The sequence below is a fragment of the Diospyros lotus genome, chromosome 9, assembly GCF_014633365.1.
Source record: "Diospyros lotus cultivar Yz01 chromosome 9, ASM1463336v1, whole genome shotgun sequence".
Taxonomy (NCBI): domain Eukaryota; kingdom Viridiplantae; phylum Streptophyta; class Magnoliopsida; order Ericales; family Ebenaceae; genus Diospyros; species Diospyros lotus.
The window spans coordinates 15379250-15396978 of NC_068346.1; the positions used below are offsets into that span (position 1 = coordinate 15379250).

At 37.4% G+C, this 17729-nt stretch overlaps 1 protein-coding gene across 1 annotated transcript; it reads left to right on the forward strand.

Annotated features, from left to right (window-relative positions):
- Nucleotides 1-7697: 7697 nt before the first annotated feature.
- Nucleotides 7698-16849, forward strand: LOC127810538 (protein PECTIC ARABINOGALACTAN SYNTHESIS-RELATED). The gene is made up of 11 exons (XM_052350072.1): nt 7698-8131; nt 9236-9286; nt 9384-9474; nt 10197-10273; nt 11108-11196; nt 14528-14647; nt 14953-15069; nt 15156-15299; nt 15396-15519; nt 15606-15797; nt 16129-16849. Exons 1-11 carry the CDS (start codon nt 7838-7840, stop codon nt 16486-16488), a joined length of 1659 nt encoding a protein of 552 aa, XP_052206032.1. The 5' UTR covers nt 7698-7837; the 3' UTR covers nt 16489-16849.
- Nucleotides 16850-17729: the final 880 nt, after the last annotated feature.

Genomic DNA, 17729 nt, shown 5'->3' on the forward strand with positions numbered 1-17729 from the left:
AGGTAGATGTCAATGAAGCCTTGGAGGAAGAAAAAGACCAAAATGATGTGAGAAAAGAAGAAACCTGGGAGGAAGAAGAGGATAAAATCCGAGAGCTAAAATGTGAAGATGTCAGGTACCCACAACCACAACTGACCCACTAAGAACCTAACCCCAACCAGGTTCAGCATCATTCCCAAGAAAGTATGGGCGATACAATACCCCATAAGCACATATCGAATTAAATCTCGGACGTTTCCTACTTAATTTAACTTAATAAAATTCGCACTATAAATACCTATAGCGTATATAAATAATTTCTAGGACCAAATTGAGTGAAGGAAGGAAATGAAATTCATAAATCGAAGGAGACTCGCACGGGAGTAGAGAGCTTGCCCTAAATTAACTTACTTCATTGATTATACGCTCATACGCAACCAAATTAATATACGCTGTAAATTAGTTTAATTCAATAAAAAATTAATAAAATTACACCCTAAATAAAATTCCAACTGTACAAATTTCTTTATATAATTTACTCAACTTATCGATATATTTAAATTTTAATTAAACTGCATTTTTCTTTGAATTTCTCTCCTTATTTTCATGGTTGTGCGCGGCTTCTTCCTCTTTTTAATTTCCCCTCAACTGCTTACTGATTGCTGGCTTGAAGAAGGCCAAAATTGGCATTTAAATTAGCAACAATGAAGCCATAGAGAAGGCCACGTGGCGACCGCTAGAACCCACGCTGGGGAAGTCACCGCCTTATCAAAATGACGTCGTTTCGACGTCCATAGGCTGGAAAAAATCCAGCTTTTTACCCTCTCCAGCGTGCACTCACCCCCACTCGAACTCAGGTCGCCTGGCTAGTCTCTCACACGCGTGACCAGCTAGGCTAGCAGGCACTACCAACATGTAATCTCACTATATTGATTTTAAAGTGATTCTTTGCCACTTTCGGAATTCACATTTAACCCCCATAACTTCCAAGATTTCACACACACCCCACATAATAATATCTCTCAAACCCCAAATTTCTAATAATTACTTTTATACCCCAAGTTTTCCAACAATTAACTACCCCTCACTCTAACACAAAATAAATTAATATTTCTTTTAAACCTATCATTATTCAATAATCATCACAAATACAATAATTATTAACCACTATCGATTAAATTAATAGTTATTAATTATTCCCAAATTATCGGGATGTTACACACTCACTCACGTCTCAACCTTTGGGATGGGCCGCGAGACTCTCGGGATGGCCACCACGTGTCCCATCTCTTTCTCTTTTATAAATAGAAGGCCACTCCTCTGACCTCAGGTATGCTCTCATTGGCACTCTAAATACATTATTGTGTTCCCCGCTCCCAATAACTGACTTAAGTATCGGAGGATTTGCGAGAAGACACCTACTCGTGCGTTCATCTTATAGGTTTCTCGGTCATTAAGACTCTCTCGTTCATCAAGGGTCACTCGGTCATCAGGAAGCCTCCCGTCAGATCCAAAGAAATTTCCCGCTCATTAGGTCTCTCGTTCAAAAGATCACGAAAGGCTCCCGTCACTCACCATACCCAAGACTCTCATGACACTTTGGTGATGAGATTCTTAGGACACTTTAGTAACAAGACTCTCAAGATACTTTAGTAACAAGACTCTCAAGGCTCTTAAGATCCTCAAAACTCTCATGACCCACGAGACTCCTAAGACTCTACACTTTCAAGACTCTTGTGATCAACCATATACAAATTGCATTCTCCCATGATTAAAAATAGATTGTTGTATTTTGGCAACAACAGTTAATGTTATCTGTGGAAAGAAGAACAAAAAGTCAACTTAAAATATGGCAAACACCCGCGGACATTGACGAACTTTCTCTCAAGGTGTAGAAACACACCCATTTTCATGGGGCCCTCAGCCACATGAAGCACATATTCCTCCTCTAAACTCTCAGCCATAGAGAAGTGCTCGCTCTATTCCCTTGAATCCACAGGTGGGGTACCAGCCAGCCCCGCCTCCACTTAACATCAGCTCACAAGCACACCCCACTTATCAAGCTGGGACTTCGTGACAGGCCTCATTTATGGTCCCATGGGATGAGTATAAAGTATTAAGACAACAACATGTTGAAGGTATGCAAGCACTTCGGGACATGGCTGGGATAGCCACACTAGTCTCAACCTAATTTGGGAGTCAATTCCTATCGGGAAGCCACTATTGACTCTCACTCTCGATCTTCTCCTCGCCGGGAGAATATGACAAGATCACCACCACAAAGGAAGAATCCCCACGTTGTGCCCAAAAGAAACGATAATCCGTGAATGGAGGATAGGGTTAGAAGCCCACAAAAAGGGAGGTACCAAGAAACTGTGGCCAGTATGCCAACGGGGCGAAGACAAGATAACCAAACAGTAGCAAGTATACAAGATGACATGAAAATGGTAGTTGAGGAGGTACTTGAACAGAGGAAACTAATCCCGGTCGTAGAAGAACAACAACGTAGAAATTTTTTCTTTAATGCAAATATATTGGAAAAGCCACTACTTAGAAAATTCAAGATACCCTAAGTCTCCCCTATTCCGGAAAGGATGATCCTTACAATCACATTCAAAACTATGAGTCATTGATGCTATTACACGAATAAGATGATGCCATAATATGTCGGGCCTTCTCCCTAACTTTGTCGAGGCATGCCTAAACATGATTTAACAGTTTACCTGAGCCCTTTATCTCTTCATTTGGACAGCTTAGAACATAATTTATTAAAGCCTTTGCAATTAACAGTTGGAGAAAGAAGGATGCTACATACTTACTCAATATTCTGTAGGGAAATAAAGAAACTCTGCGTTAATATATAAACAGATTCCGTAACATTACTCTTGAGATCCGTAATTTACTAGTTGAAATGGCAATGTCTGCTATGTTATAAAGAACACGACTAACTTCCTTACAAGAATCATTATCTTTGGACCTACCAACATCCCTAGTAGATTTGTTTGCTAGAGCAAATAAATACGTGCTCCATACAGAAGTTATGAGAGCTGTATGAGGGAATGAGGATAGAGAGCGAAAAAGGAAGGAACGCGATGTTGAAGAAGACTCCAGTCGAGTTAAGGGATCAGATGTACCTCGGCCCCAGTTCCACGATTATACCAAACTCCTCTAACCTCAGCCGGTTATACTTGCAACCATAAAAGGGTCAGGTCTCATTAAACTCCCAAAAAAAGTTGACCGTGGGGAAGAATAGGAAAGAATATTGTAGATATCACAGGATACGTGGTTGTTCCACCGACCAGTGCCGAGAATTGAAAAATCATATTAAAATGCTCATCTGATAAAGGTATCTGCAAAGATATGTACAGAATGAAGAAGAAGAATGTAAGGAAACTATATGAAGGGAAGGCATGTGTGAGGGGCAAGAAAGGCAAAACCTAAGACAATAAGAGATGATAAGGGATCACAGACAAAACCTCTCTCCAGAGAATGAACCAACCCACCAAGCCATCCATATTATTTTGGGTTGTGAAACTTTGGCTAGAGATACTTCAGCCTTACGGAAGGCATATGCCTATCAGGCTTACTAGGTTATTTTAGTGATGAAAGTTAGAGATGATGAGAAACCAATTACATTCACTCCTACTGATAAAGGAGAAATAATACTTTCACATGACAATCTGATGGTAATTTCTACGATTGTTGCAAAACACCTTATCAGTAGAATCCTAACGGGTAGCGGCAGCTCTGTTAACCTCATCTACTAGAATTGCTTTGAGCAAATGCGTGCATCCCATGATCGATTAAAGAAAGTGTCCTTCTTCCTGTATAGCTTTACCGGGAAAGATGTCCCAGTAGTAGAGTCCATTCATTTACCAATCATGTTGGGCTTGGATCCCCAAAGTGTGACTCGGCAAGTGAACTTTATGGTGGTCAAAGCACCTTTAGCGGTATACAACATAATCCTGGGCCTACTATTTCTCAATGATATGAGGGCTGTTGTGTCTTCTTGTTACTTATTGATGAAGTTCCCCACACTCGAAGAAGTAGGATATGTTCGAGGAGATCAAAAGAAGGCACGCACATGTTATGTGTCATCCACAAAAGGGAAAAAGAGCGAAGACTTTATTCATTACCAAGACAAGCTATGAAAGGACATGCCCTTAAGAGAAGGGCCAGCTATCATCAACGCCCTCGCAGAAAGAATTGGGAGCAAACTTCATACACATTCAAGAGGGACTATGTGAAATATCGAGAAACTAAACTGTTTGAAATTGTGTGTGACCTGTGTATCTCATGATCAGTAGTAGTGATAAAACCTCAAAATGAAACAGTGGATGTACTCTCTTTTTGTTAAACCATGCAAAAAATGTTGGCGTTTTCATTACTTGCACATTGCTTTATGAAAGTGTATTTATTATGTTTTGCTTCTAGGAAATAAAAACAAACTCAAGCCCGTTGCCCTGCTTACATCCCAGTAACAGGGAAAAAACAAATTCAAACCCGTTACCCCACTTACAGCCCGACAACGAATGAAAAAAAAATTTGAGCTCGTTGCCCTGCCTATAACCTGACAACGAGAGAAAAACAAATTCAAACCCATTGCCCTTTTCATAGCCCGATAACAATGGAAAAACAAACTCAAGCCCATTATTCCGCTCATAACCCGGTAATGAGGAAAAAACGAATTCAAGCTTGTTGCCCTTCTCACAGCCCAGTAACGAGAGAAAAACGAATTCAAGCCCATTACACCGCTTACAGCCTGGCAACAAGGAAAAAATAAACTCAAGCCTGTTGTCCTGCTTATAGCCCAATGATGAAAGAAAAATTAACTCCAGCCCATTGCCCTTCTCATAGCCCGACAATTGGGGGAAAAATCCAAACTCATTGCCTCGCGCATGACCCAACAATGAAGGGTAAATCCAAAACCCATTGTTTTGCTCAATGGTCGATAACAAGGAAAAAATGAACTCAAGCCCATTGTCTTGATTACAACCCAACAACGAGGAAAAAATGATCTCGGGCCTCTTGTCCCACTCATAGCTCGATAATTGGGAGAAAAATCCAAATTTATTGTCTAGTGCATAGCTCGACAATTAAAGGTAAATCCAAAACCCATTGTCCTGCTCAAGGGCCGATAACGAGGAAAAAATGAACTCAAGCCTGTTATCCTACTCACAGTCTGACAATAAAGAAAAAATAAGTGCAAGCTTATTGCCCTACACATAATGCGATAACTAGGAGCAGAATCAAGCCCATTATATAATGCATGGCTCATCAACGAACAAAATCAAATGCATTTGTTCGGTACATGGATCAACGTCTATGGAAAGAAAACTTGTCATGCATCTCTTTAAGAGAATTGGAGAGTATGAGAGACCAAGAAATCCAAACACACGATGCGTGAATAGATTCGAAAGAACGTGTAAAAGTGAAACAACTAAAAAAAATGAATATCGAACTGTTTCTAGGACAAGGTACTCTTCTGCTTGGGATTCTCAGCCGAAATAGTAGATAGCAATTGATATGCCTTGCAAACGAGGAAATGTTCATAGAAAATCAAGTGGGCAGACACCTCACGGTAGAGTCCAAAATGTGACGAGAGTCTAAAATGTAACGAGACCTGAGAAAACTTGAACCTTGAAATCACCCATAACTGAAAAACCATCCAAAGCGAATGTGATATGCCCTAAAAATTGCACTCGTATCCGGTTAAGAAACAAATATGAGTATTGGAGTAGAAATGGGTTTGAACCAAGGCGAAAAGGCAAAAAGAGCCGTTCAAGACCGAGCGGGTGAAGATTCACTCGGTCATATGACCGAGTGGGTGGGGGGATTTTTTCCCCCACAAGGACATGACCTACTTGGTCATATGACTGAGTGGGTAAGAGCTCTTCTCATTCTTTATCTTTTCTACCCTCCGAAGCATGAAAAAACCAGGTCATTCGGTCAAATGACTGAGTGGGTGTCACTCATTCACGTCTCAACCCTTGGATACACCGTTGAGATCGTGAAACTCTTGGGATGGGCCGTGAGACTCTCAGGATGGCCACCATGTGTCCCCCATCTCTCTCATCTATAAATAAGATGCCACGCCTCCGATCTCAGGTATGCTTTCCTTGGCACTCTAAATACATTCTTGCACTTCCGCTTTTGAGAACTGACTTAAGCATCAGAAGGTTTGCGAGGGGACACCCACCCACCCAACCGTGCATTCATCTTACAAGTCTCTTGATCATTAAGACTTTCTCATTCATCAAGGGTTACTCGGTCATTAGGAAGCTTCCCGTCAGATCCAAAGAAGTCTCCTGCTCATTAGGTTTCCCGTTCAAAAGATCATGAGAGTCTCCTATCACTTACCATAACCAAAACTCTTAGGACACTTTAGTGACGAGACTCTCAAGACACTTCGGTAACGAGACTCTCAAGATATTTTGTTAACGAGACTCTCAAGTTTCTCAGGATCCTCAAGACTTTCAAGACCGCAGACTCTTAAGACTCTACATTTTCAAGACTCTTGTGATCAACCACGCAACAAATTATTGTATTCTCCCACGATTAAAATTAAATTATTTTATTTTGACAATAACAAATATGAAAATTAAAAAAAATATGCTTATTATTTTACTTATCAAATATGTTTATTATTTTATTTGTATTAATTTTATTATTTTAATTTTATTGTTCCCTTAATATTGCAAATAAATCTACCATGACAACATATATTGTAAATCTTGATTAGTGATATTGTAAACCTTAATTAGTGATGAAAATTTACTCAAATAAATCACAAAAATCGCATTATAAATACAGTGCATGGTTTTTGGAGATCAAATTAGATTGCGTAATTTGGAGTAATAAAAAAATCGCACATATGATTTAGCATATTGAAAAATGCTTAGATCAACCAAACCGCACCTGATCACTCCTATCAAACACTTTACAAAGTATCAATATTGCCATTCCTGGAAATATTTTGTTATCCATGCATTTTGGTGTATTATTGAAAAAGTTATCTTATAATTTTTATATTTGTAAATCCTATAAATAAATAAATTTAAATACATAGATTAACGCTCTTTATTTTTACAGTGCTTGTCCATATATCAAAATATTATGAAGGATTTTCTTCATAAATATTTAAGAATTATAAGTGTCAAATTTAACTGTTAAATTAGTACAAAAAATGATGTAGTAAAATATCATAAATTATTAAGATTAAAGATTTAAATATCACAATTATCCCTAATTTTTCATTCAATTTTATATTATTACACTATTGCTCTAAAATAGAAAATATTCAGTTACATAAATAAAAAATAGATCAAGAGAAGAGTTTTTAAATATAAAGAAAAAAAGTTTCAAAAATTAAAATAATTCTTTTCATACGAATTATGTTTACAATTAAATTTATATAAATTTTGTATAAATAACATCATTGATATTGTCAACGTATGATTGGGTTCTCTACACAAGATATTGTTCACTTTTACCTAAAATATATTTATATATTTAGATATGACCACATGATTTTGTTATAAAAAATAATAATCCTCATAAAAATAATAATTTATCACTCATAACTCATGGTCCATGTTTGACTGCCTTCCAAAGATAGGTGTTTGGGGGTTAGTAACATTGGGTGTAATCTAGGGGTCGTCGGTGTAATTTACACAAAAAACTGGATGAATCTGTGGTAATGATAACAGGACCCTTGATAAGTGCGAAGATTGCAAACGGTATTGAAATGGCGATTGAGCTTGATCGGAACTCACGTGGACTGTGCGACCCGCAAGACTAGACATACAGATACAGCGAGATCTGGACAGAGAAGCTGGCCTACAGTCCGAAGCGAGCGATGGCGGAGCTTCGCCACTCGAGCTCCATGGGAAGCCGCGCTGTGTCGTCGTCGTCGCCGAAGAAGCGAGACGACGTAGCGTCGCCTCTGGTGCCGGAGAACCTGCCGGACGACGGCCACGACCGTCACTCCAGAGACCGAGTCCGCTCGTTCTTCTCAAATTTCCAATCTCTTTGCCCTTACTTTGGTGATGATAATAGATTTCACGTGTACAACTCCAAGATCTCGCTCTTTATCCTCGCTCTCCTTCTCCTCGCCGGATCGATCTCCGTTTTCTCAATCCTGAAACGACTGGTATGGTAGTATTCCTCATTTCTTCGCTCACGTACATTGTTACGAACTTTACATGTATATCTAGTGTATTTTCCATTTATCTACATATTTGCGATCTTGATTCAGTATGTTGCATGAAGTTATCGTCAGATTTCGCGAATAATGACATATTGTTTTTCTACTGCCATTTTTAGTTGTTCTAATCAGCTTCTCACTCTTGGAATTGTGTGTTTCCCGCAACCAAGGCTAATATGTAATTTCGTTTGGGATAGTTACATTATCCATTGGGCATTCCTAGGGCGGGAGGGAGCTTAATTAGTTTATGTGACAAAGAGCGAATGTAGCAATTTTGAACTGAAAGAGTGATGTAGCTAACTAGGATTATATAGACGATTACAGCAAGTTGGGAAAAAGGCTTTGGAGTTGAGTTTATTATTATATAATAAGAATGAAATTAAAGGTGTCGCATGACCATCAGTCTATGACATGCTTGATATGCTGCATTGTCGATCATAATGCTTGGATAATTGTCAATTTGGCGAGGCAATTATGCAATTACATATTTCTTATTTAGCAATGGGCAGTATATAGTTGAAGTTGGTTTTGTTACCAAGGCCCTGGGTCCTTTCTGTTTAATAGTGTTAGATTAATTTCAGAATGGAAAATAAGAACGTTAATTTCCAGTGAGCTTATAGGAGCTATATGATCCATGTAACTTTTTGTACTTAACTCTATACATGAAAGGTTGTTTATTTTCACCTAAGCACAGTAGTCAGAAAATAATGGAAACATATAGTGCATAGGTGGTAAGGGTGCATGTATTTGTGTTCTCCAAGGCTCTTTAGTATTATTTTATGATGTAGGGTTTCTTCCTTTGCGACTGAATGAGTTCATTTTAACGTGCAAAATGCCCCTTTTCGTTTCTTCTCTTCTGTATGGTTTAATATTTTACAGTCATATGTTCACATTGTCAGCTTGTGTGTTCTACATTAAAAAGATTATTTGTTCTGTCGCTGTTGAGGATTGTATCTATTATTTTCTACATAAAAGAAAAGCAAATTGACATTTTCATATTTGTTTTATCCATCACAATTTGTCTCCTTTGCATTTTTAAATTATTGACAGAATGCTCCATACTTGTGCAAAAAAGATGGCATTACTCTTCTTTGCCCTCGAGTAAGTTATAAGTGCCTGTTCTATTTTATATATCCTTTCTTTTCTAATACTCTTTGTGACTTATGTTATTTGCTTTCCTTGCCTGTAATTTCACAAGGTTAAGGAGTCTCCCTCACTTTGGGAGAATCCTTATTCAGCCACCACCTCATGGAAACCTTGTGCTGAGCGGCGCAGTGGTGCAATTTCTGGTAACAATAGAAATATGTGCTTATTTTTTCTGAGTTAATCTCATATTACTTACACTTGTATTGTTCTCTAAATTTTGTTTTGTCAAATGTTAAACTGAAAACAAGCAAGTTAAATGCTATTCAACTTCTGATTCAAATTTTTTCTCTCCCTAAAACTGTCATTTTTAGTTTTGAAGCTAGTAATTGGTATTATGATGTTATTGGGGTTTTTCCTTTAAAACTGCAGGAATGCCTAAAGGGTGAAGTCTTGTTCGAACCCTATGGTTACATGTTTTCCAGTCACCTACCTTTTTCACAGTAGATGTATAAGATTATATAGGATTATAAACTGTGAAATTAGTATCTTTCATAAGTTTTTAAAATGGATGTTGTGGAAAAAGAAGTTCCAACAGAAACTTAAATTTTTGGTAAGTTTATCTTTAAATAAAAAATTAATGTATTATAAGTCTTAATGAATTTCTCAAGCATAAACATTACTAGTCTTGTGGTTTGCTGCACATATAATATATATATTCTTGAAGCAGTTCAAGCATCAGTTATTGTCTGAATATATCTGAAAATATTAGTCTTTTAGCTTGTTTTGATCTTTCCTTGCTCTCTCTCTCTCTATATATATAAAAAAAAAACTGGATTGAATGTTAAGTGGATTCTGATATCTAGTTTCTTGCTTTCTTCTTCTTGTTCATTATTTTTACATTTCATATGATTTTTGCTCTTTACAGATCTTCCACCTGAGAATGAAACAAATGGATATATATTTATACATGCTGAGGGTGGTCTAAACCAGCAAAGAATTGCTGTATGTTCCTATTCTTTTAGTCTGTTCAATTGAGGATCTATTTTTGTTTCCTTATTTTGGATTTCATTTTGCCATGTAATTAGGTCTTTAAATTTTGGGCTCATTTTATGTCCTTCATAAAGTTGAGTCTTTTACACCTAAGGCTTATGTCTTGCATCGCTAGAGGTCAAAAAGGTGACTTCTGGCTCTTGTTTAGTGAAAGCTCTATGATATTCCTTTCCTAGCCAATTTTCCATAACATTGGATCTATCTATGGACCTGTCTAGTTATGTGAAGTATGTTACACATATGGGATGAATAACTCCATGAAATATTTATGAGCATATCTTTTTAGAGTTGATATTGTACAAGCAAAATTGATTTTGTCATTGTAAATAAGTCCTCTTTGTGCATTCCTTTATTGAGTAGTTGCTCCAAAAATAAAGTGCATGCTAAACCCTCTATGCCAAGTTTGCTAACAAACAAACACTTTACCAAGAAAAAACAAAGAGATACTTAGAAACATCCCTGCCCCACCCCCCCCCCCCCCCCCCCCCCCAAAAAAAAAAAAAGAAAAAAAAAAAAGAAAAAAAAAAAGAAAAAAGAAACACAAAAGAAAAACTGGTACTAGTTTGTTACATGGATTCCATGACTATTGGTGTAAACATTCTGATTTGACTTCTGCCTTGTACATGTATTTTTGCTACTTCTTTGTTGTATCTATATCTCACCTTGGCCATGGTACTAGTTTTATTTCTTGTTTCCTTTTAGGTTCTTGTTTATTAAAATGAAATTTGCTTAAATATTGGAAATTTTGGCTTGGTTGTTTTCTTTTATTCCCCAAACCACATGCAGATTTGCAATGCTGTTGCTGTGGCCAAAATAATGAATGCCACCCTTATTCTGCCAGTGCTGAAGCAAGATCAGATATGGAAAGACCAAACGTAAGTTATCTTCACATATAGTTACATGACTGAGTAGTTCTTATGGCAATTTGGCAAACAACAACATGAATGAGCATATGGACTGTCTATGGAAGTTTATACCACTGGTGCCAACTTTTTTCTGTCCAATGACTCTGGTTGAAAATTGGTTAAACATAAAATAATAATGAAGAAATCCAATCTTTTATTCTCCTTGCACAAGGTGATTTCTTGTGTTGACCATTTGCCTTACACTTTGAAGGCCCCTAACTGGATATGGGACAGCATGATTTTTGCTTATTAACTTGATGTTGTGATCAGGCTGCACCACTTCAAGACTGAATTGGTGGATTAATAAATGAGTTCTTGGCTTGACTAGAAATATCCCAAATTCTTTCTTTCCTTTTTGTTTATTCTTTAAGGTGGTTGTCATGATTCCAGCAATGTGGCTACATGATATTCACTGTTTGAAAAGTAAAATCAGCTGCCACATGCTTCCCAGGAGAGTCTATAAAGGAATTTCATAGGGAAAATAAGTACTGTATTTGAATCTTACTGTGTTTTTAGTCGTCCATTCCTTTTTCGGTAAATATTTGCTCGGGCATCTGAATTTTTAAGATTGTGATCAGTTACTCATCTTTGATCAAACACACTGTAAGGTGGTATTGTTTTCATACTCATCTTTAATGTAGTTACTGATTGAACAGTATGAGAATTTGTTAGTGTCTTTTTTTCAACCCCAAAATCCCTTTGAAGCCTCAAAAAGCTGATGGCACAATCAACTATTCTATTTTGTTTGCCTACAATTTATATACCATAACTTTTGGCATGTCATCTTCCTCAGACATACGACCTATCTGTTGCCGCTGCAAAGCATTCTGTTCTTTCTTTCCCCTTTCTTTTACTTTTTTTGTTCTTGCGATGTATGTGTGCTGTGCTGATAAGCACACCACTTTCCCAAACATATTTTTCAGGTAAGCAGGATTAGGGACTTAGATCACGGGATTATCGATGGACTCAGTTTGGGATAATTTAAAATTTCAAGTATTTTCTACTATTTTAGTTATGTAAATACAATAATATTTTAGGCCTTGTGAACTTTAAGTCTTGGCTTATGGTTCATGGTCGGTTACACAACTAGTGGGGGGGGGGGGGGGGTGACAGTTAAATGGTATTAGAGTGAGATTCTTGGGATAAACTTAGAAAAGACCTAGATAGATAGACTTGAGCCCACCAAGTACACTAAGAGGTACTAAAATAAGATTGATTTATATACCTGATCATTTAATTGAGATTCTTTTGGTGATTTAGGATGGCTCGAAGCTGCTTTCCAAAGGAACCATCAGAAAATTAATTTTGGTGAATATTATCGGTATATGTGTTGGTTATACCAATTGATGAGGCATAGTGGACTAATAACATTAGTATAAAAACTTTTGGTGGTTATGGCATGTCCAAATATTTGGAAGCTTTTGTAAATGCAAGAGACATATCCTCATTTATTAAGCTAGATTTAAGAAAGTTTCAAGGGTGGAACTTAATTTAACGGGGGGAGTAATTGTAACACTCAAATTTTTGGAAAGAGACAAATAAGAGGGAAACAAAATCCAAGAGGAAATAGGATTTTCTAAAGCCGTTGTATATTAGGATAATTGAAAGTTTAAAAGATATTGGAATTGAGTTCAGATTCTAACTGAAGATTGAGATAAGCGGTTATCATAGTTCTAGAGGAATTTTGATTTGGTTGGAAGTTTGAATTGAGAATAAGCTTGATTAAGTCTTTGATAAATAAAAACAAAATCCCTCCAGAACTATGATTATGTCTAGAACTATGATACATATATGTATATATGCGTATTTGACTTCATGAATTGCATGCTAGCCCCAAATTGTTAGAATATTGATGCACGTGCTTAAAGCTTCGTATTAAATTCATTAAATCCCGATTTATTGTCATTGAACATGCATACATGGCCTTGTCATTTCCTTATGACCTGGTGACTTATAAGGGGAGGTTATATTTCATTATCAGTGGGTAAGTGGTGTTAATTATCCTGAACCATGGTGTTAGGTTCAATTGATAAATGAATTAGTGTTTTTGCAACCCCTTGGTCATAAGGTGTGGATAGGTAGATCATGAGCACGCATATGCATAAAAAATAATTTTGAGGGTGTCACTAAGTGCTATCATCACTTACTATCACTTACCGGCTATTTGACATGCTAGGTAGTGAGATGTCTGCCTATTTAATAATCGGCTCACTTTAAGTATAGGTGGCTTGTAATAATTATTTTCTTTGAAAACTTCTATAAGATGTATGGCAACGTGAATGCTTATTCCTTAATAGTCAATATAAGTATGATTTAGTTTCAATTATTAAGGTTTGATCTTAAACCACATGCTGCAAAAGCCTTGATGAAATAAGGAAATTTGAAAAAAGAAGAAGAAAAATATCCTTATTTTATCATAGTAACATGCCCCAGAAGGTAGGGTGTTACAACATAGGGAAATATTGGTGAATATTTAAAACTGAAATTTGTTTTTATTATATACTTATGAAATTCTTTATTTTGGTTTTGATCTATTATGTGGGGTGACCTTGACTAGGCTTTAAGCTTACCACTCTTGCGAACATATTTTTCAGGTTAGCAGGATTAGGGGGCTAGATGTGGACTTGGATTGGGAGATTATCAATGGACTCAGTTTGGGATAATTTAAAATTTCACTTCCTTTCTACTATTTTAGTTATGTAAATAGGAAGGATTTTAAGTTTTGTGAACTTAAGTCTTGGCTTATGGTTCATAGCTGGTTAAACAACCTGTAGAAGGTGGGTGTGCCATATTCTACTGCTGCAATCATGCCTACTTGTCCTTGCATCTACATCCATGCCAATCCTGTCGCCACTGTTGTAAGAATGGCCGCCTCTCCCACTGTCAGCAGCTTGAGCACAAAAACTGATCCTAATCATCACATTTCATTGGTTGGCCACACAGACATCCTCTTCAACTGCTAACCTTCATCATCGGTATTGCATTGCCTTTGTAAAAATCATGCTGTGGTCACTTTGTGTGCTTGTCAAAAGAAGGAACCCCATCTTCCCCAAATTCAGTGGGGATGACATGGAAACTAGTTGAATTCACTTCTGTTCATTTTTGTTTTACCTGTAGCCTGTGGATTTCAAGTAAAATTACTCAAATCATTTGCGTTCCTTTACTAATATTTTGGAGAAGCTCTTGGGTTTTTTCTGTCTTTAGTTATTGGAAATTATGCTGTGTGCCACTAGGCTTTGCCTGTAGCATTTTAGTTTCAGGGACTTTAATTGTTGATTTTCATTAACTTGAATGTCTGCAGGAAGTTTGAAGACATATTTGATGTAGATCATTTCATTGACTATTTGAAGGATGATGTTCGAATTGTTCGTGATATCCCTGAGTGGTTTACTGATAAGTCAGAACTCTTCAGTAGTATAAGGTTTGATGTTTTCATTTTCTCACCTGTAATATATATTGGCTGATTATGGGTCATTTTTATCAATTGTTTTTTGTGGGACTTATAACATTTAGCAGAAGAGTTCCCTTGATCTAAAAAATTGTTGGGGAGCTTTTAGCACTTGCAAAAGTGTTACACAGTGGGGATTCCTTCCGTGATCTCTTCAAATTAGAAAAATGGTCTCAAATTCACACACACACACACATTATATTATTTACACTCATAATTGGTATAACTATCTTCCAAATGCTCTATATGTTGCTCAATATTGTTTCTATTCATGACAGACGGACGGTAAAGAACATTCCAAAGTATGCCCCCGCACAATTTTACATCGACAATGTTTTGCCTCGGATCAAGGAGAAGAAGATAATGGCCCTAAAACCTTTTGTTGATCGACTTGGGTAAGTTGCAGATGTTACAGCAAATCTGTTTGTATCTTTTGTGAAAAAACGTAGCTTAATGTTATTCCGAGTATTTTGTTGTTCAGGTATGATAATGTTCCTCCAGAAATCAATAGGCTAAGGTGCAGGGTGAACTATCATGCCCTGAAATTTCTTCCTGATATTGAACAGATGGCCGATTTATTAGCATCAAGAATGAGAAACCGAACAGGCAATTCAAATCCGTACATGTAAGTGACCTGGGTATGTTTTTTTTGCAACCTTGGAGTAGTCATATTTGTTTATTGTTATCTTTCTTGCAATAATACAGATTTTTTCATAAACAGGGCTCTTCATCTTAGATTTGAGAAAGGGATGGTAGGTCTATCGTTCTGTGATTTTGTGGGGACGAGGGAGGAAAAAGTTCAGATGGCATTATATAGAAAGAAAGAATGGCCTCGACGGTACAAGGTGAGAACTTTATGGTCTAGTTGGTTTTGTAGGAGAACCATACTGACATGGATCTATGGCATGATTTTGCTCTTTGTTGTGATTAGAATGGCTCCCATCTCTGGTCACTGGCTCTGCAGAAGAGGAAGGAAGGACGGTGTCCTCTTGAGCCTGGAGAAGTGGCGGTGATTCTCAGGGCAATGGGGTATCCTAAAGAAACACAAATTTATGTTGCTTCTGGGCAGGTTTATGGTGGACAAAACCGCATGGCACCACTCAGGAACATGTTTCCAAATCTTGTAAGGCAGTTTACTTGATTTCTTTTGGAATTTTTCTTTGCCAACTGAAATTTAATGAAGTTACCTGTCAGTGTCTTACATACCAAATACTTTGTTTTCAAATAAGCACAAAACTTAAGCCTCTTTTCTATTGAAATTTTGAGTTAGTTATTTTTTTTTTTCTTTTGCTGTTATTATTATTATTGTATGAAGAGTTTGTTGAAATCAAAATGTAGTCATCACTGTCAAGTGTTTCCTAACTCTGTTAATTAGATACCTTCTGTCTTCATTCCTCGTCAAAATGCTTGGTTAAGTTTCTTGCCCAGATGATCATTTTAAGGGTTTGTAACAGGTCACGAAGGAGGAATTGGCAAGCAAGGAAGAACTGGATGGCTTCAGAAAGCATGTCACGAGCTTGGCAGCACTAGACTTCTTGGTCTGCCTGAAGTCTGATGTGTTTGTAATGACCCATGGCGGCAACTTTGCCAAACTGATAATTGGGGCTCGCAGGTACATGGGTCACCGGCTTAAGTCCATAAAACCGGACAAGGGGCTCATGTCCAAGTCCTTGGGCGACCCGTACATTGGTTGGGCGACCTTCGTGGAAGATGTGGTTGTCACCCACCAGACGCGAAGTGGATTACCCGAAGAGACTTTCCCAAACTATGACCTCTGGGAGAACCCTTTGACGCCTTGCATGTGTAGAGCCTGACTTTGATAACAACTTAGAACATTCAATGTCAGATAATTGGTACATGGATCTGCTTCTTGAGCTTGAGGTAAGCAGCTTTAGAAATTTCGAGTTGCTCTTCCATGAATCTAAAACGAGTGAGGATACTTGCAAAACATAGTTCATACAAGTTTAGGAGGCAAGTGAAGGCATGGCACGGGCTGGTGTGGTGGAGGATACAAATCCGGCCGCTAAAAGACCGTGGTGGGATAGGGTACCTCTCTCTTGTGGGGGAGGGGGATAGACAGTTTTGTATTCTAAATGCCCAGATCCATCTTGTTTATTGGTGTTGTCTCCAGATAGTTATGAGATTTAGTCAGTCCAGAAACGACAGCTTCTTTTCCATCTGAAATTTCCAAACGTTCAAGCACAGGTGGGAAATGATTGGCGAAAGCATGAGCCCACGGTAGTATAATCACATGGAGGAGGATACCAATGGCTAATCCATGAATGGATCACACTTCAACACAAAATTTAGGCCCTTTTGATTTTGTTGTTACTTTTAGCTTGTGTTCGTTTTCATAATTTTCAATGAAAAAAAACGAACAAGGCAAAGCTCGTTTGACAGCCTCGTTTTTATAATATGAATATTCATAATTATTTGTATTGTATATATTAGGTAATATTTTGTAAAATAAAATTATATTACATGAACTTACAAAATTTGTCATTGATATATGGAAAAAAAAATTGATACATAAATAAATGTTATTTAGTGTTTTTCTTTTCAAACTTTTTAGATGACAGTAAAAATCATCAAGCGTAGATTTTATTTTATTAATTAGATAAAAAGATTTAACATAAACATTGTACACGAGCACGTCTATGGATAGGAACGCCATCGGTGGAGAGGCAATACATAAAGATGAGGTAGGGCACACGTACCATTCGCGCAATTAATTTCTGACATGAACAAATCTATGTAGGAAAAAACTAGAGAGCGACAATCGTCCGAGTTATTGAAAGAGGGCTAAAAGACAAATTTGTCCCTACGTCTTGCTCTCTCCTTTCTCCTCTCATGGATTGTCCTACCCCTACTCTCTCATCTCCTCTCTCATGGTCGTCACCTCGCTTCATCATCGTGCCTCGTCTCTGTTGCTTCGCTGTCATTGTCGTCTTGCCCCGTTGATAGTCGTTGTATCGACTATCGATGAGGCGAGGCGACAACGGCAGTGAGGTGTGGCGGCAAAGTGAGTAGCGACGAAGAGAAAGTCATGGGAGGG